This window comes from Aptenodytes forsteri, unplaced genomic scaffold (assembly GCF_000699145.1).
Source record: "Aptenodytes forsteri isolate BGI_AS27 unplaced genomic scaffold, ASM69914v1 Scaffold342, whole genome shotgun sequence".
NCBI lineage: Eukaryota > Metazoa > Chordata > Aves > Sphenisciformes > Spheniscidae > Aptenodytes > Aptenodytes forsteri.
In genome coordinates, this window is record NW_008795853.1 from 948127 (window position 1) to 969114 (window position 20988).

Below are 20988 nucleotides of genomic sequence, written 5' to 3' on the forward strand. Positions count from 1 at the left end.
GGGCGGGCGGGGCGGGGGGCTTGGTCCCGGCGGGGAAGCAAGCGTCCCTCGCCGGGCTTGGGCCGGTGTCGCCCTGTGCCGCGGGAGCCGCTCGGAGATACCCTCCACCTCGGCGCCTCCGACGGGCTTAGCGTCCCTTCTACAGTCGCGGCCGTAAGATGGCGGGCGGCTGTGGCAGAGCGGAGCAGCGCCCTGCAAGTTAGCGGCCTTGTCCCAGTTAGCAGCGCACAGCTGTGGAGGTGAACGTCTCGCGTCCGACTTTGGCTTTACTGGTACACTTGCGCCTTACCTTGTAAGGCATTAGAAATGGCCAGGCCTGTCGTGGGAACCTGCAGTGCTGTAGGGATTGTTGTTCTCGGCCTCCTGCAGACGTAACCAAATTGATGACTAAAGCTGCTGGCTCTTGAGCGATCAAAAAATTGGAACTGAGTTTTAATTAAAAAAAAACCAAACACGTTTGCATTAAATTCTGGACTACAGTGTTTGTTCTCAGCTTCTGCGGGTGCAAATCCTGTCACTTCTTTTTTTAAGGCCCTCTCCTTAGCTAAGAATTTACTCATTCTGGAGAAATGTTTGTTTGTGGCAGAAAGTTACAGTTGTAGTTATCTATTACACTACCTATGAAAAACAGTTTCACTGTACCAGTGAAATCCATTTCAAGGGATATGGCTTTATTCCTTCACACAAGATCATGCAAATGCATTTGGAAGCTGTAAAGAATCACATTAGCTTATTCAGTCTCGGGTGGTAGTGGGTATATTCAGACCAGCAAAGGGTTTAGAGATACTAAGGCATAGAAAGTGCCCTCAGAATTAAGAATTGAACTGATCTCATGGTTTCAAGAGTAGAAGCTAATTCTAAAATCCTTTTTATTATTTTTAATACAGTATAATACATTGCTTTTAAAATTATGTATTAAAATGAGAAAGTTTATATGGAATTAAAATACATCCTCTCATAAATACCAATCATTTTTAATTATTCCCTCTGCAGTAAAAGTTGAACTGAACTTTGACTCTGGGAACTGTCAATAGGTTAACACAACAGATTTTACTCTGCAAAACTTGCAGAATCTTGTCAGTGTAGCACCTGATAAGCCAGTACAACCAAGTTGTGGGAGCCTGACATCATATTTAGGAGCTGATTTAATAAATACCATGGAGTTGGTAAGTTTCTAAATGCTTGCTTGGAACTCGAGTTGTCTGAAATACGAGGAAATAGTCTTAGCTAAGAGCATACCATATTTATGACAGTGTAACCTAGATATCAAGCTCTATTGATTACATTAATTTGTCATGTCTATTTGTAGACGTATCAAATTACACTGATATAACTTAAAGCCAAGCAATTAATATTATATAAGTTACATAGTTCAATAAATATATTTGTAGATGTTGCGCTACCATAACATGGTACATTTTAGCAAAGATGCTTTAATGTCGGTTGGGATCTTTTTTTGTCACTTGTAATGAGCACAGTACTGGATGGCAGTATACTTTTAGTAAGAACTGTGTTAGAAGAAAGAACAAATTTCTTAAATAACAGTGGTATTTCAGGCTCAGTAGAGAGATCCTTCACTTTCAGTGACGGATATAAATGTATTTGGTATATCAGAAGATGTATTTCGCACCATCTCTCAGGCAGGTTTTGATTAAATATTACATGGATGTCATTCCAGTTATCAAAAAGAGGAAAATAATTATTTGACATAGCAAAGCTGCTTTTTGAGTATTCCAAGAATCATTCTCTGGTACAAGCATTTTTATAAATCTGATTAGTTTCCCCACTGTTATAAAAATGAAACTTGTTTTCTTCTAAAAAGGCAGTATGGGATACCAGTATATGAAGTCAGAATTTTCTTTTTCATATAAATAAATCTTTAGGAAAAAAAATATAATTGAATTTTATCAAAATAATACTGTAAAGAATGAAAAAATAAAAGGAAGTTTTTAGGGAAACATCCTTACAGCAGTTGCAATATAAGATAGCGTAAGCATTCTTAGGGGTTCAAATCATCCCACAAAGTATTAGTGAAACCCACCTACACAGTGCTGTTATATGCTTCTGTCTTCGTGGTGGGAAGGTCCTTAAGTGATGTACGTCTTTGAGAGAGAGAACTTGTGTGAAGGATGTAAGGACAAAATTCTTTTTGAGGGTTCGTTTATTTGTTTTCCTGATGCAAGTTTCTAATGTATCAGGTTTTATTACTTTTTTCCCCCCTTTGAGCAACTTTTTTTGTCTTAACTTTGAGTCTTATTTTTAGGAGGGAGATCTTTTATATTAATTTTAAAAGGGTAGAGATCACTAAATTTTTTTTCCTGGAAACTTCTGGAAGCATGTAGGAGGAGAAATGCAAGCTTCTGTACTTTAATGGCAACTGGTGCTGAAGCTTTCAAGTATCCTCTTACTAATATTTTCACCAAATATTGTTTCATATTTTAAAATAAAAGCAGTCTGCCTAAAAATCCCTTCTGTGTATTTGTTCAGAGCTCTTAGTTCCCTTATTGTTGTGATAGAGCTTTCCAGTGTGGCCTAGTCCTAAAGGGAGCAATTAAAAGTAAAAACCTCTGTTTTGCAATAAAGGCACAAACCCCAGTTTTTGTGCTTTGCAAGTCATCTCCAATATCTACCCACACTATGTAGAATGTCAATTTTTGGGTTTTTTTGCTTCCAGCAGAAGTACTGAAGCAAAGTAAACTTCATTGTATTGTATCTCAGAAGGAGGAAGGAAGGTGTAAGTCAATTCTGCCATCATTTGAATACATGAAATCTAACCATTTCAAATTTTACTTATTCCTCCAGCAAGACAATAGCTTGAGGTCATGAGAAAACCTTTAACGTAACTGGTAATTTCTGCTACTCTTGTGGTACACATTGATGACCTTGATGTTACGAGTGCTGAGCAATTTAGATTTTCCTTTTGGTCATTGTTGTTATATTAAGATTTATAATATAAAAAGGCACTATTACAGTTTCTTCTTTTTAAAAAAAATAAAGCACCCTGTCTTGTGTACTGGAGCATATTGAAATGTAGCGGAACTTACTGTTTTTTCAGGACAGATGGAAGTTTTGTGGTTCATGATGTACCTTCAGGATCTTACGTAGTGGAAGTTATATCCCCTGCTCATAAATTTGAGCCCGTGAGAGTTGACATAACTTCAAAAGGCAAAATGAGGTGAGCCTTTCCTGTTTTGCTTCTCTATTGATCTATCAGTTATGCCTGACAGCACAGTATAAGAAGTAAACAGTAGTGTAGATCTGATGTTCCATTTCAGACCGTATGTTTCAGCTTCTTTTATCATAACTTCTAGGAGCACATTTCTTAGAATTCAAAGTCTGATTTCTTTCTTCCTTTCATATTTATGGCCTTAAATAAGAGTAAATGGATAAAAAAAATCCTATTTGTTTACTTTTGTTATTTTCTTATGCAGCTATCCTGAAATAAAATCTAGACATAAATTAGTTAACTGCTTTATCTTTTGCCTATACCTTTTTTTTTTCCTTCTTCCCTTTTTCCTTTCTTTTTTGGTAAATGTTCTGTCAAGACTTGGCACAATGAAATTCTAATTCATTCTAATTCTGAATTCTAAAATATTTCTGTTACACCTCCATAAGATACTCCTTACAGTTACTGGCAAATGCTAGTAGTTGCTAGCCTGCAGTAATTCTGTAGCATCGTTAGCTTTTTTTTTAATGTTATGGCTTAACATATGTTGTCCCTAACAACTATAACTGTACATCTGTAACTGCACACTATTCGGTAAGTAATACAGAAAAATAACTATCGTATCTAATAAGGTGCTTTTTGTTTAAATGAACATGTTTGTAGTTCATTTTTCTTTGTACAGGCACACATGTAGTATCTTAACTTCAAGTTTGTCTTTTACAGTATCTTATAAAAGATGCCATTATATTTTTAGGAGTACAAACATCAATATAAACACTGTAGCAGTGTTTTTAGGGGAGGTTAAAAATTGAAATCTCAAACTGAAAACAGTGCAAACAGTATGTTTGTAATAATAATAGCACAATTTGTTTGTGCTTAGATTTTTTTCACAAACTTCATGAGATTTTTATTTTTATACTTTGTTAGGCAGTATCTCATTGGCAACAATTAATATGTAATAAATATGGAAGGAACTCGGTGAAATAGACACAATAGTGTGTATAACGTCTCAGCACTGTTTTTGGTATCTGAGGACTAGAGGACAAATTTGACGTTAAGTAAATTGCTAGGATATGTCTGCAGAACGAAGTACCAGTAGACTTGACATCTCTACCAGTCAAACAGGTAGAAACTATAATAAGGAATGCAGTTGGGAGATGCATGGAAAGATGTGATACGTGGGGAAAATGTCAACTGGGCTTTTCTAAGGGATGTTCTGCCTTAAAAAAAATACCGAAATTCTTAGAAAGAGGAAACAGCATGTGGATAACAGATACGTTTGATAAGATCTACTTGAAAATCTCAAAAGCTTTTAAAGAAAATATGTAGTCGTAAGGTAGGAGGGAAAGACATTCTATGGATGAATAGTTGGTGAAAAATTCAGAAGGAATAAATGATTTCTCTTGTAATGGGCAGAAGTCATCCCTGGAGTTGCACAAGCTGTGTAAATATTCATAAATCATGAAAAATGGGTGAAGAGTGACAAAGTTAGATGATAGTACCAAGTAACTATCTGAATACTAGGCCCAAGTGAAGAATACTAGTGAAGAACTATGGAAAGACCTTATAAAGTAATAAAGACTGAGATTCAGTATTGATAAATGCGAAGTAATGCACTTAGGGAAAAGGTAGTATTAACTTCATATATAAATAATTGTTGCCCCAAGCAAACTGTTTAAGCTACACTGCACTGTTCAAGGCTGTACCTTCTCTTTAAGCATTGTAGCTTTTCGTGCTTGTTACCAAGGTGAGAAAAAATGTTTTGCAGAGGTCACATTTGAACAAATAGTTCTGATGTTTCTGATCTGCAGGTCTGTTTTCCGTATCAAGTTTTTCAGCCTGCTTAATAGCTAGCCTGGAAAAAAAGGTAAAGTATCATTTGATTCCATAAAGTGTGCTGCTGAGAGAAATTAGCTTCTGAAAAATGAAGTCTAGCTGACACTGCCTAGCAGATAGTTTTGTTTGTATTCTATTATTAAAACTTCATTTGGAATATTATTAAATAATCTTTATTTTTCCTTAAAGATTGTATGTGTATTTTTAATTATTTACATTTTGCTCATTAGAGCAAGATATGTGAATTACATCAAAACCTCTGAAGTTGTCAGGCTGCCATACCCACTCCAGATGAAATCTTCTGGGCCTTCTTCATACTTTATAAAGAGAGAATCTTGGGGATGGACAGATTTCCTCATGAACCCTATGGTACGTATAAGCAACACACAAAGGTTAAAAGTATGCTAAGGATCCAAATATAGCTATTCTTCAGAATACCGAGAATAAAATAATTGAGAAAAGGTATGCACACTTTGCTTTTCTGAGAGGTTTGTTTTAATGCTTTGTTTTTTACTTGTTTACAAATAGAAAGTTTTTCTATGACCTCTCCTCCCCTATATACCCAGTCTGTTAATGTCCTCTGAAAATAGCCCATAGTCTGGTTCCTTTGACAACATGATGTTGTTCTAGTAGTGTGGGAGAGCAACATGTTGCAAGATTGTAATTATAACATTTGAAAGAGATAACAAACATTTACTTTAATGGTCCAACTTTGAAATCTGTTACTTAAAACATAATACTTCCTTACCACGTTTCTTTCCTGACAAGTGGATTACTGTAACTGGGTTACTGACTCAGAATGCAGTAGTTGTAGAATTTGGCTGTGTCTAAAAATGTCTGGAGCAACAAATAAGCTGAAGAAATATTTGCTGTTTTCTGTGTAGGTGATGATGATGGTTCTTCCATTACTGATATTTGTACTTTTGCCTAAAGTTGTCAACACCAGTGATCCTGATATGAGACGGGTAAGTGCATTCAATTGATGCAGACATAGAGAACAAAGATAATGAGATTTTAAGGTACAGAAAAGTAATAAAAACAAAGCCGGACTTTTAAAGAAGTCTTAATGGGCATCACTTATTCAGTTAATACAGTGTTGCTGTTCTAACAATGAATTCTAACATTTCCGACTCATGAATTTGCTGTTAAACAGCACAACACAGAATTAAATTGTTTGGCACTGCTTTGAAAGTGTTACAGTATGAATGGTGTTTTCCAGAGTTTCTTTAGAGCAATAAATACAATTTTTCAAAGGCTATTTTTTCTATAAATTTCCAATGTATTTCTGCACTATGTTTAAATCTAGCATTTCATTTTTAGACATCATTTAGTAAGTGTCAGGTGTGTTGAGAAGAGTATGATGTGGGCTTCTCTTACCCATCAACCTAAACCATACAGTTTACAAGACTGTTAAATCCAGAAAACAAAATAGTGCATATGATATGGAGTCCTAATGTAGTCATTAAATTAGCTGATTTATTGTCCTTTCATCATGCAAAATGCCGAATAGCAGAAGGCTAGGACAAAATGGAGATTCAAGGTGTTTGCTAAATCTTTTCTTATTTTTAGAAGTATTCCTCATCTGTCTTGGGTGGCTGCTTTTTGAGGGTTTGGTTAATTCGAACTCCTTTTCCTCTAAATGACCACTGTCTTCAGTAGTACTTTATAGGTGTCTGAGCCTCTTTTTTTTTTTTTTTTTAAAGTAATACCTATAAAAAGCATATCGGAGCTATGTAATGCTCTTTTGGCTTTAATTTTTGGTTAAAAACAGGATACAAAGATATGCTAGATATCCGTGGCATGTTCTTCAAACCAAGCTGAACTTTGGAAGTTGAATTTTAAAAAAATCACTTATTCCTTACTTTTTTCACTGATCTGACACTGCTTACAGACAGGCTGGGGTGGTGGTTTTTTTTTTTTTTTCTGAATGATACGACTTGTTAAGAAGAAATTTTAAGCTGAAGGAATCTTGCTTGTAATTTAAATTATCTTTAAAGAATAGGAGAAGGTAGTTTTTAAGAACTCAATTGTAATGGCATTCTCTAGATGACCATGTAATAAATTCTTAAGTGTATATCCATCTTCAGTTTGCTTGTGGAGGGTATGGAGCTTGTATTACATTTTTCAAGTTAGCTTGTTTTTTCTTTATGGAGTCAGCACAGTACTAGTTTATATAGAAAGTTAATGATTTAGTAACTGTGCTTGTTGTAGAGGCATTAAGTACAGATGTAGTATAGATGCAATAGTAACAAAGGCTACCATAACAGCTTTTTCTTCGTTTGTACCTTGAAAACAGTTAAAGCTGTATCATTCTGAATGGTAACAAGAAGAGCAAGGTGGCAATCCCACATTAAACTGGCAATTACTGTAAGCATTATCTTATTGTGGATGTGCAGTTCAGCTGTTGTATGCATTAAAAGTACTTCAGGGTTTGTTTGTTTTAAACTGTACTAATTCGTCTCATAGAGCCACTATGCTAAACTCTAAAGTTAGATTAAGCTTAGCTGGATATATGGTCTCATATTAAAATCCTTTCATGAAACAAAGAAAACTCAACTGCTGTACACTGACAGCTTGATGTTACAAAGTAGGGCAATAAAAATATCTAATCCCTTCAAACAGCTTCAAAAATTTGTTAGATTTAGCATAAATAATACTAATTTGAAAACACAAAAGTACGTGAAATCTATGAGAACACAGATCTGAAAATCTAAACAAAAGCTTAAATTTTAAAATGGAGGAAAGTAATGCTGAAAATAAGTAATGGCATTTTTTTCTTCTAGAAATTTTTTTTTTTTCATCAGGTGGTTGCCCTGTAAGACTGCTTAAGACATGGTTGCCTTTTTCCATATACCAGTGCTTTTAGTTTTGGGGTTTTATGTTTCTGTGTGTAGCTGGGCAATTGGCTGTGGTTGCATAAAAATATGTAGCAATATGTACTCTGGAGGACTGCAAATAGTAAAACAGTATTTGGGAAAATTTGACATCTTCCTGATACGATTTTCAGCTGATGCCTTAGAAACAGCCAGAATTGTTACAAGCTATTAAGGTTATCTAATCTTTGCATGCAGGAAATGGAGCAGTCAATGAACATGCTGAATTCCAACCATGAGCTGCCAGATGTCTCTGAATTCATGACAAGACTATTCTCTTCAAAATCTTCCAGCAAATCTGGTAGCAGCAGCAGTAAAGCAGGGAAAAGTAGTTCTGGAAAAAGGAGGTAGTTAAGTCTTCCTCCTAAGCCTGAGTTTGCACAACTGTTTATGTGGTATCATGTTTATTTGTCTTGAAAGATCAAAAAGCCACTACTGTAAACTTTAATCAGGCACAAAATACAGTATGCTACAACTGTGGTGTGTAGCTTTTTTTAGTCTATATAAGCTGTTTTGTACTTGACAGTAAGCGGACAGAGGACATGGCTTCAATACTGTATCTGTATAAAGTTATTGATGATACTGAATTAACTATATTGTTCTGCAAAGAAATATTATAAATTATATGATATGCTATATATGATATGCTAAACAGTAATGAATGTCTTAATCATAAGACAATGTTTAAAAAAAATTCAAAGATAATAGAAGTGGAGTTCAGTTTAAGATGGCTTTAATGTTTTATACTTGCTGTTGAGTTCTGAAATGAACAAATCCTCCTTTCAAAACTGAGTCGTGGGTTTACCGAGTAAGTAATTTGCTGTATCAGCTTGTCATATGTGTTACATATAAAATAATCTTATTTTACATTGCTGCCTGTACACTTTAGTTCAAGGACTTTCCACTTTTTATTGCCCAGTTTTATTCTGACCTACTTTCTGCTAAAAACTCTTGGGGGGGGAAGCAAAGCATCCTGCATCAGAAAGTCTTTTAAGTTCTGTCAAGTTAATTATGAATCCAAGGTATCTATATAACACGATGAACATTTATCTTTCTAAATCTCATGTATCGATTCTGCAACACTTTTGGTTCTTACTGTTTTCTGTGTGCTATGCATTCATCTTATCAGTGGTATGATTGGAGGCCAAATACAGAACAAAATTTTTAAAATGAAAGAAAAAAACCTAAAATTATCATAGGAAGGTAAATCCCGCTCATCTTTTGAGTTATGTTCCAAAGTATAAGGCTATCTCTAGGTATGCTAAGTCACTGGCAAAACTTTGTTCTTTGAGCATGCCTGTATGTCTGTACTGCAATATCTTTCCAACTTACCCAGTAACTTCAGAGAAAACTTGAAAAAATTGATTGTTTTCCACTAGATGAACATTTGCAAATTAAAATGACAGCAATATCTGCCAAACCCTATTAGCAACTGTCTGGAATTTTTTTTTTTTTAAGCATAAATGCTGTTCTTTTCCATTTTTACAATTGCTGACTTCTTAGGTAACAGTATCCATGCAGTATGGGTAATGTGTATCTGATTCCAAAAATGGTATTTAACATTCACCTAAAGTACACCTGAAGCAAAATCAATTCTAATGCATTTATTTGTTCTGCCAAACAGTTAGGAGGGCTATAAATTGTCTTAGAAAACATACTTAGAAGTATGCTGTGAAACAGAAAAGCTGCAAAAGAGTAGGTACTTGTTCATAGGATTAAGTCAACTTTTAAGATGTTGGAGAAGAAATAAACCAATGTTTTTTGGACAATGAAAGACTTCAGTCTTTATAAAGTAAGCTGCACATTTTTGGTCTTGTTTTTGTTTTGCTTGAATGGTCTTTTTGTTTTGTATATTAAGTAAAATATATCCAATAGAGATGAGAGGATATATGGATATTCTTGTTGGAAGGATTTACTGAAATTAGTGTCATGTTGCCTTTGTGTAAAAAAACAAAAAAAACCAAAAAAACCCAAAAAAACCCAAAAAAACAAACAAAAAAACCCCCAAAAAACCAACCCACCCAAACCCAAAAAAAACCCCAAACAAAACAAAAAAAACCCCAAAACCCAAAAAACCCCAACAACTCTTCTTTCAGCAGCATCTTACTGAAAAATTCGTAGGAAGAACAGGGAGCAGTTCTTTGAAGATGGAGCAATTAGCTTTGTTACTGTGCTGTCCTGGAAAGCGCAAGCCATGAGTTACTTTTGTGTAATAGTTATTGGAATGACAATTAAATTGCATTAACTTGTTTTCATCACAGTTTGTTCGGTAATTAATCATGCTGATGCATTTTTTTTCTTGTTACAAAGGTAAGAACAGCAATATTTCTGCCTCCTTTCATTGTGTCTGTTCAGGGTCTTGATCTGACTTTAAGGGAGAATGGAGAATTCAGACCATGAAAAGATGAAAGCCTGTGTTAATAGTTCAGAGTAAAAAAATTGACAGGAATTGTAAGGATCCTAATACAACTTTGGAAGGAGCATATAGAATATTCAACACTTCTATTTTTCTCAGAACTGATATGTCAAGGTCCAGGCAATTTCTTCATGCATCAGGGTCAGATGCAGTGTACCACTCCCCTGCCTTCCTCAACAGAAAACTCTGCCCCACCCCCAGAAACCTGTTATCTGAACAATCCAAGCCCAAAAATCTTGTTACCTAATGTTATTCCCTCAATCATGTACGTTATTCCTCCTCTTTTCAGACACCTTTGTGATAAAGTGATTTGTAGAAGTGTATTGGTCTGCTGCTGAACTAATGCTAGTTACAATGGTACCGACTTTTTTTTTTTTTAATTTAGAGCTGGAATCTCTGTGTGTCAAGTGAGAAAATAGGTTCTAGTCAGAGTGCCTTGGTGACTTAAAGTTGTAACATGGTCTTGGGCTATCATAAACGCCACTAGGCAAAGCTTATTTTATAGCTTTCCTGTTGCAGTTACTAGTATAATGCAAGGTTGTCTTTCTGCAGAAAGTAAATGTTTGCTATAGTTCAATTTTAATTCCTTGTCCTTATTTACAGATTTTTAGTAGTCTTTCTTCTGTGTTAAGTCTGATACCTCCGTTTTCCCCAAAAAACATAGCTGCCTTTTAGTGAGGCTACTTGAGAGAACATAAGCAGACGGCAAGTTGAAGCAGCTGATACCTCAGAACAGAAATTAAAGATGTACAGAATCTGCTAGGACTATAGACGAGCTGATTTCCTCATTGCCAAAAGGAGAAAGACTTGCTCCCTCAGCTTGGACTGGGTAATCCTGCTGCCTTCTGCGTACGAGTTCTGGTACTTCTCAGGCTTTGCCATTCATTGACTTAACAAGAGAAATTTGTCCATCTTTCTGCTGGATTTCTGTTGCGTTTTAGAGAGTTAAATCAGCTTACAGAAGGATCAAAGAAATACCAGAGCCAGCAGAAAGTAAGCACCAGAGGCATGCAGTCAGAAGCAGGAACTCTTCTCTGTTTCCGGCAGCAAGTGTGAGTAATACAATCAGCTCACTGCATCTTAAGGATTTGTAGCCTAAGAGCTCCTTTAGCCATGTTCTGAATGAGTGGGCAACCGCGTTTATGACAGGCTGCGTAGAAAGGAGAGGAGATATATTTTGCTAAAGTCTGTTTCAACTATTAGTCATTTAAGATGGCCTGGAAGGTGTTTAGAAGAGTTTGAAATAATTTTATCAATTGCTTCATCAAAGATGTTTCCATTCTTCACATGTAAGGAAGAAATTTAATGTAAATATCTCACCTCACTGTTTTAAACAAAGAAAATATTTGTTGGTGCTCTTTATCTTTTGATGAAGTGGGGATGATAATGGCTCTGTAAATGACGTGTGCATTGCTTCAAAGAGAAGGGCTGGCTTGTGGTTAAGATTTGTATTTGTGAAGAGGACTTAAAACTCTAGAATCAAGTGCCTTGGGTTCTGATGCAACTGTCGGGCTTTGTGCAAATCATTTATGATTTCTGTTTCAATTTCTTGTGTATGAAGTATGAGAAGCTTGTCTCACAAAAGTAGTTGTAGGGATAAATTTAGTAATGAATATCGGGTATTCAAACAGTACGGCTATGAGCTTACTGAAGAAAACCCAGTAAGTAATCTTCTTAAAAAGCACCTTTATTAAAGCATTTCTGTGTAGTTCTTTATACATATTTATTAAAGCAACCCTTTTAAGTAACCACATGTCAAGACTTCCAAAGCAAATAGGCAATTTAAGTACATATTCTTTTCCAGTTTGGTGAAAAGTGTATTAAATCACTAAGATCCATTTAAGCCTCTCCACTTGGGTGTTAACGGACCTTTAATTGCATAAAAGTTGTGTGTGATCCGTAGCTCAGAGGTCAAAGTTTGTTTTACAGTTTGATAAAAGGACCCTATTTTTACAGACTCAGTGATAGCAGTACCTTAAGGTACTAAAAGGATTTAACTTTCATTTTTAAGACATCACATCTGACCTTAATCCTGCTGCTATTGATAGTGAATTTGTATTCCTATGGTTTTTGTTTCATTTGAAACTTACTTCTTTTAGGAAAATAACCAATATGAAATATAAATAATAGTAAATCCTTAGTGGCAATGCATGTTTTTCATTCTGATGTGTCAAAATGAAATATGGATTTATGGCTATGTATTATGCTTATTTAATGAACTGAAGGAGAACAGAAGTGTTTCCTGTTGGCGAGCTAAGGAATACAGGAAGAACGTAAAATTTTGAACTTCAAATCAGTGGAAAAGCAGATTTACTGAAGAAGGTATGTTGAAAGGTTAAAAAAATACATACACACGTTTTGCACATTCTTGGGCAGGAAAAGCACAAGATGCACCTGTGGTGCACAGGGCATTGGGAAGATCCTATTGAATAGGCTTAATTGTGGTGTGTACCTCCAAAGGCTAGTGACTTGAACAGGTAACTGGCACTGAGGCCAGCTTGCCTGGAACAACCTCTCTGCACGCTGTACTCTCCAAAACAGACCGCATAGACGCTGCGTCTCAGGAGTTGTTTCTTGCCCATGCTAACTTCCCTACCATATCCAGGAACTATTGGGAGTGGAGGGAGAGTGTTGTTATTTGGCATATCCAAAAGTGTATTGATGACTATTGCGCAAGCTTAATACTGTGAATCAGCAGATTCCCGTGTCCAGGGAAGTTTTCTGGCAGTGTTTCATTTAATAAGACACTTGAAGCTATAGATGATTGAAAGGAGAAAAATTAGGAGAAAGACCTCCAAGGTAATGTAAGGACATAAAAAAGACTGAAGAAATTTTAAGGATTGCTGTCGTGGCAGATCTGACCCAAATATTAAGATTTGCAATAAATAACTTCAAAAAAAAATTGTAGACAAAAAATGTTTTTGTGATGTTCTATAGACGTTCTCTTCTAGGTGATTGTAACATTGGCAGTAGTGCTAGCATACATGGACAAAAGATTGTAAGAGAGCAAATGAAGATGTCTGGCCGCTTCATGACTCATATGTCTGTATGTCATAACTGTAGTCACAGCTTTTAGGAGAGCACAGACTTCTGTATTTGCCTATTACCCATGTGAGTGAAGAGAAAGCAGTGATCCCATGTTTGGTGATCCCAGTGGGTAAGATCCCTATCTGGGTAAGAGTTTCTATAACATTCCAGAGATCGAGCTCGTCGGTCTTTTCCTCAGTCACTACATAAAAACTGTGCACCCATTTAAGGCTCTTCCTAAATGGTATAATCTAGCCACCAAGCGATCCACCTTTCCCCCACTATTAGTGTAGGCTTCATTTTGTGTGATAGTCTGCCAATGGACTGACTAAATACAAAACACATTATTACACTTTAAGTGCCAAAAAGCAAGCAGTATCAATTGTGAAATAAATAGAATTTCAAAAATCTGTTTTCATCATTTCAGTGTCTGTAAAGACAGGACCTTTGAACTTCGACTATCTTGAACTTGATACTGTGTGTAAAATCTGGTGATTCAGATGATAAAATAATACAAAATTCAGGGAGCTCTCGGTCACAAAGTTGTCTGTAGGAATAGTACTGAGTTTTATTTTCAGGTTAAGCTAGTGAAAGCTTCTTGAGGTCACAGATAGGTTTGTTTGGTTTTTTTTATTTCTGTTTGAAAATCCATAAAGAATTATGAATCCTCTGTCATAATAAATATTGATTCTTCAGGAAAACCTGTCTACTTTTGAAATTACAAGGTTATTCCTTCAAATTATGCTGGCAGCAACCCTTTTGTAATACTTTGTTTCAAATAAGGTTATGAAGATTTAATGACAACATAATTTTCTGTGCAAGTGGAACTTAGCTCTTTTATTGATGATGCACAAAAACAGATTACAGTTGAGCTCATTTTTATTATGTATTTGGTTCTGCATGGCTGATAGAAATAAAAATTAATTAAAGACTGTCTTTCAGTGAAGGGCAAATCGTAGTGAATATACAACAGAAAGAAAACCTTTCATGGCATTTTTCGACCAAAACTGGATTTTGAATTGATTCTTTAAAGCTGAATACAAACATCAAAAAGTAATATAAAAGGTGGTGAAACTCATTTGAAAACAGCAAGTAAAAAAGTAAAAAGGTTTTTAAAGGATTTTGTTTGCAGTATTAGAATGTTGTTCTCAGAAGCTCTCTGGATTCTGTAAGGATCTTTTTGCTGTTCTGGTACCCTTTGTGTGTCAGAATGGAGAATAGGATACCCAAGCTCATAGTCTGGCGTGCAGGGCACAGGATTGCTGTTTACCATGCAGATGCAAGGAGAATCCAGTTAAATACTCGGAGTAATACTTCCCATTCCTGGGATCAGAACAGAATAAGACTTTGAACTAGTTTTGGGGAGGGGGGGGGAGTGTTTCTTTTCCTACCAGTTTGTTTTCTTAACCATCCATAGATGTGGTTCATATTGCTTCAGCTTGGCAGGTGGGAAATGTATAAGCTGTATTAATAAAGATTTAATTTCTTGACTGTGGTAGTAGAACACCCCAAGGGGAAGGAGTATCTAAAGAAATTGGAGATCAAGATTAAGCCTCCTAATGAGGTTGTGTTTTTGCAGTGCTAAACGTTATCTCTTACAAAGAGGAGGAGCTCGGGCGAGAGGTGGAGCAGTTACTAAAAGACAGGCTTACAGTGGAATAAGTGCAGCATCCATTGTAATTATTTACCAAAAGTGGTGCGAATTGAAGCATGGTGGTGTTACCGGGTATGTGATTAAAGGATCCATATGGTCCTTTCATAAAAATAATACTTCTACCTGTAGCTTTGTAAGGTTCCTCCATGTTAGGTGTGTGAATCTATAGACAGTTGGTAGAGATTCCTTGAGAAACCTTACCTTGTAATCCTCTCATTTTTGGGTTTGAATTGTAGTGTTGATACTCCCTCTTTTGGTTTGGTTTGTTTTCCTGCTAATTCTATTCACACAGTATTTACGCAGAGTTTTTTCTCTTCTATTTGCCCTTTGTTTTTATGAAGACTACAAGGGCCTTGTTGAAATTGCTGTAGCAAAATCTATTCAGCTGGTGCTGGCAGAATTGTATACATCGTTTGTGCTTTCAAGTGTTTCAGTGGCAGCAACCAATTATTTCTATCACCAGGTAGCTAGCTAATGGTGGAGAGGTCACTTGTCCTGGAAAGATCTGATCAAATTGCTGTGCTTTCTTTGTAATATGTTTGAGGCTTATTTTATTGTAGGATTTTTTCCAAACCCTTTAAGTGTACCCTGAAGAGAGTATCAGAAAGATTGGACGGAGGCAGCCACAGTTCACTGAAAATACAAAAGTTTAACAAAAGGCACTGTTTACAGTTTCTCCTTTTGGGGGGGGGAATGAAGAAAATGTCCAGAGGGCCTGGGTAACTCCTCGTGAAAAATGTCAACTTAAATCCCAGTACCTAACACTGAAAGTCACCTGCTGCTTTCAGCCCACTTCATTAGTATCACATAGGAAAGAAACACACTTGAAGAATTCTGCCTCTTCCAGTCTTAAATCTGTATTACAAAAAATCTGCGTGCTCTCCTTCATACATTGTAGCTGTTTATGCACCTTTTATATATGACGGACTAGACTTGCCCTCTGAAGCTCATTAAGTGCCTTTATAGCTTTGCGGGACCTTGTTAGCCTTTTTCAATCTTTTGTACATTGTTCAAATTTGATAGCCTTTTTTTAACTAGATAAACTTCGACTTTCTCAAATGTGCTTCTTTGTAAGAAGTGACTACGGCTATAAAGACTTAAATTTCTAACTTGATTTAAGCACTGTTTGTTGGGGTTTTTTCTTTAAATGGTGCTCACATTGCCTACTCTCTCTTCATGTATTTTTAATACTTTATGTATGGTTTGTGTTTACATACTTTTACTGCCTAATAATTCTTTGACGTTCCAAGTTAGGAATTTGAATAAGCAGGTATTTCTGCAATAACAGCATGTGTTACTGAGAATATTAATACAGTTTATGAACAGAAGTCCAAACCATGAAACGGGCTCTGCTGTGTTTGCTATTTTTAGCAGTGCTTAATTGCTTCAGTTAGCTCCTTTATGAACAAAATACGGACCAAAATTACCAGTGCAGCCAGGTTATATAAATACCTGTGGAAAAATATGTAAACGCATCTGAAGATCTTGCTCTGCTCTACAATGTTACTTTTGAAGGGAAGTTTAGTATTCTTTCTCCAGCCAGTGCAAGGGGTATTGGTCTCAGCTGTTGAACACAGCATTATGGCTATTCCACATGATGGCTGCAGATAGTAGATGATGAAAAACTCCTAGCCTGCACTGTAGGAATGTGCTCTTCGCGTGTGTATGGCCTTGTACTGCTGTAGCGCTTCCAGATAGTCTCCTCTGAGTGACCATCGTCTGTGGCCCAAGTATGCCATAACGAGGAATGCTTAAAATGCAGTAGTCAGAAAAGGTCATTAAGCTAACCAAACTGAAGCGAGGGTAAATAAATGAGAGTTTAAACCATAACCCTGAGATCTGTGCGTGAACTTCCCTTAATTTCTAAATTCTATAGGTTAAGTTTTGGAATCTGTGTGTTAAAGAGGTATTACAGGTTTTCTAGTCTGTATAGGTTCTTAGACTATAGGTTCTTAACACCACAGTTCCTTAAAACCTTTCAGTAGTCGTTGAGCAATCTGACTAATTCTTACGATGTGATCTCAACCTCTCTCCTGGGGAGAACTGTGGGCAGTGAAATGTCTTGTTTTGGTAGAAATTTTTCTGCTCCCACCCTATCCACCCCCTGTGTATTATTCACATTGCTCTCCATTTTCCTTAAACAACAACAGGATCAAGAAACTAAGCCATGTAGTTAGTGTGAGACCGTGATAACCATCATTTCCAGGAGAGAGTGATTCCAGAGTCAGCTGCACAGACACACGTTAGTGTGGCGGCATATACGTTTTCTGGATTTGGATTTCTGTTTTTTTTCCCTGGGCTCATCATCAAACTGAGAATTTAATTTGTTTATTTAAAGCCTGCCTTATGTTCTGAAGCATTCTTTTTATGATCCTTCCAAGCATTTCTTGTGATGGTATATTGCTCTGTATGAAAAGCCCCTCTTTTTTCCTGGGTTTTTTTTCGATGCTACTTCAGCTGTGAGATTGCTAGAGAGCAACAGAAGTCACAGAATCTCTCTTTGGAAATGAGATGGTTGCCATGACAATGCTCCCAGCTGCTTCTTGTCCCAGATGAGAAAATCATTCCTGGACTCCTATATTACAAGGTTAGGCTACCATGTTTTAAACTAAACAGTATAGCTAATTGATTCAATCAAAGATCAACACATTGCTTGTTAAAAATCTTTGGGCTGATAATCAGCTAAAATTGTTGAATCAAATATTTGTGCAGGTACTTATCAAATATTTTTTGCTATTTGTTTTTGATCAGATACTTGAGGTAAAACTGGTGCATTGAGATGGAAAATATTTTCATCTTACTGATTTTACTAAATGTCTTTTTTGTACTATAAATTATCCTGAAAGTTGACTGATATCTAGATAAGTAGTGTAAAATACAACTTTGAGTTTGAATCATATTTTGCAATATGCCAAATCTGGATCAAACCTGAAATGCTAGATACTTTCAAGGTTTATTATCTCTGAAGTCCAGACAGTTGATGATGGAAGTGTTGGTTGTTTTGGTGGTCTCTAGTCAACCTCACTTTGAACAGCGTTATCACCAACACTAGTTCAGTTCAGTCATGCTGTGTCTAGCCAGTATTAAAAACCTCCAGGCATGGAGGTTTCATAACCTGTCTGGGAAAGCTGTTCCCATGCTGCACTACTCCTGGGGAGCAAGCTTTCCCAAATGTCCAATTTGAACCTCGCAAGTCACAGGTTGTGCTCATTGCACCATGCTATTGTTAGACTATGTGATTAATTATGGTAAACACAAAAGCCTGGTGAGGTTCAGATGAATAGTGACAGGCAGAGGAACCTTAGTTAACCTAATGAGTGAAGATTGGAAGACACAGACTTGACTGCTCATAAGACTACCAAAGGAGAATGATTAGGTCAGTGTCCCTGGTGTGAAACCCAAAGAAACTCTCCCAGGACGCCTTGCAGAAAGAAGGATTGCCGCAGGGGACTCGCTATGGGATGCAGGGGGAAGGGCATTTTGGAATTGTTTAAAGGTTATTCCGGGATGCTTTTAACGGGGCTGTGGGAATGTGTGAAACTTTCTATGGAATGTTTAGAGGAAGGACCGAAGGCTGGGAAAGGCAGGGATCCATGTAGCAGGGAGGAACAAGCCCGGTTTGATTTCTTTCTTGACCAGTCTATGCTGGCTGCTTTTCGTCACCTTATCATCCCCTGTTTTTTTTCAGTTCTCTTATTTTCTGTGTTTTGAAATGTAGCTCACTGTTCTTTATTTCTCTTAGTTTTTCCCCTTTTTAAAAGATAGGTCTCTACTATGCCCGCTGAAGTCCTCTGAGACCTCCATGACTTCTAAAAGGTAATTGTAAATGCTTCAGAGAGGACTTTTGCTAGTTCATAAGGTGCCTGTAGAACTTAATCTGTCCTTGCCACTTTGAAAATACCTAACTTCAGTATCTTTGAGATGTTTTTCACCTAATCTGGCCTCCAGTCCTACTCCTTCATTAAAATTTATTTCATTAAGTATCTGATCACTGTTTATGAAGTCTGCAGCAAAAAAAGGCACCAAATCTGTGCCATTTGCCCTCCTCCCTCATTAAATAATGGATTTTTGGTTTTGACTTCTTTTTATTTGGAATGCATTTACAGAATATTTGTCTGGTTTTTTTATGTCCCTTGCTAACGGTAAGCTTTTTAATCTTAACCTCTAATTTTATCCTAGTCTGTTATTGTGTTATTCCTATATAGTCACTGTTAGGAATTTGTCCTTTTATTCTGCTCATTTGCACAACTTCATTCTGACTTACAAATTTTTAAAGAACTCTTGAACCAGACCTTTTGAGCTCTTAGTATGGTTCCTGTCTTTTCTTCATGAGAAATAGTTTGTCATTTCTCCTTTATTATAGTACCTTTTATTAATTGCCAGCCCCCTTAAAGAGCCTTTCTCTCTGACTCCTTAGTAAGAGAGGATAGAAAATGGTTGCCTAAGTTTCTTGGTCTGCTTTTTTTTAATATATTGTCCTTATAAGACTGCACATAATTTTCCTTTCCTCAGAGTCACAAATTCTACCACTGTAAGATAGGTGTCACCTAAATTGCATTCCACACAAATACTTTCCAACAGTTTTCAGCTTCAATGATTGTATCTGGCAATTTCTGCCACCTTTAGAATAAAAAAGTGATTTACAAGATGTGTCCTATCATACTCTTTTCCAAAGCTACCTGAGTAACTTATGTTTTTTATTACCACTAGTCCTATCTGTCAGCTAATCAAACAATTATTTTTCAGTGTCTTCCATGATGATGGATTTGGATGTATTTTTCAAGTTAGGTCCTACTTCAGTGTTTTTGTTGAAAGTGAACCCTTTTCAATTCAGTTAAGTTTCTACGCCTTTAGAATTTAGTCTATGATTCAACAGGAAGACATGAGGAATGTTTTTAGTGTTCACTTCAGACCTTGGAATATTTTCATAAAGAAATCTGAAAAAAAAAAAAAGTTGCTGAACATTTGAAAAGTCAAATGTTTCTAAGAAGGAAGCATTTATTTTGTTTTACATTCAGTCAAAAATATATACCTTTGTTCATTTCCCAAATAATGGTTCATCTCACAAATAATAAAAGTGTAAAAAGAGATTTAGAAGCTGTATTGAAAATAGTCCTATGTGCAATGTGTTTCAGCAGTTAATAACTTTCTGCGTTGTCAGACAAAACACACATTTCATATGCCATTGCCAGTTCAGAAGTTCAAGAACAAGTCAAAACTGTTATGAACGTGTTTTTTGTTACTGATCCTATACAAAGATACCAAAGTGCATTTAGCCAAGATTGCAAAGCGATTCAAAGCCACTGAAAGTTGCAGAAGTATTTCTATAGCCTTGTTTTGTTGTTTGGGTTTTTTTGGTGGTTGGTTTTTTTTTTTCCCAAAGCAATCATTTGTGCTGTGCACCCATAAAACTTCTTTCAGGAAGGATACTCACTGAGCCATTTTTATGTTTTGTGTGTTTTGTCTTGTTAGAACATTCTCTTGAGTTCCTTGGTATGCTGAACAAGATTACTGCATGAAAGTTAGCATTTTTACATGTTTCTGGCAACAATAAAAAGCCATAAATCACCCATCTCAAGCCTTTTGAAGACCCTGGGTACGCAAGTTGCTAGCCTGTGTCAAAGCCTTTCCCATAATGACAGAGGCCGTCTTGGACATAGAGATCATGAAATGATAGAGTTTTCAATTCTTGGAGAAGTAAGGAGGAGGGTCAGCAGAACTGCCACCTTGGACTTCCGGAGGGCAGACTTTGGCCTGTTTGGGAGCCTGGTTGACAGAGTCCCTTGGGAGGCATGAAGTCATGAAGGGCAAAGGAGTCCAGGAAGGCTGGACATTCCTCAAGAAGGAAATCTTAAAGGCACAGGAACAGGTCATCCCCACGTGCTGGAGGATGAGCTGGCGGGGAAGAAGACCAGCCTGGTTGAACAGAGAGCTTTGGCTGGAACTCAGGAAAAAAAAGAGAGTTTGTGACCTTTGGAAGAAGGAGCAGGCAACTCAGGAGGACTACAAGGATGTC

The 20988-nt window shown here is 36.5% G+C and overlaps 1 protein-coding gene across 1 annotated transcript; it reads left to right on the top strand.

Moving 5' to 3' along the window:
- Nucleotides 1–306: 306 nt before the first annotated feature.
- Nucleotides 307–8576, top strand: EMC7 (ER membrane protein complex subunit 7). The gene is made up of 5 exons (XM_019473221.1): nt 307–371; nt 3035–3175; nt 5233–5371; nt 5887–5967; nt 8074–8576. The coding sequence occupies exons 1-5, from the start codon at nt 307–309 to the stop codon at nt 8224–8226; spliced, it is 579 nt and encodes a 192-aa protein (XP_019328766.1). The 3' UTR covers nt 8227–8576.
- The last annotated feature ends 12412 nt before the right edge of the window (nt 8577–20988 follow it).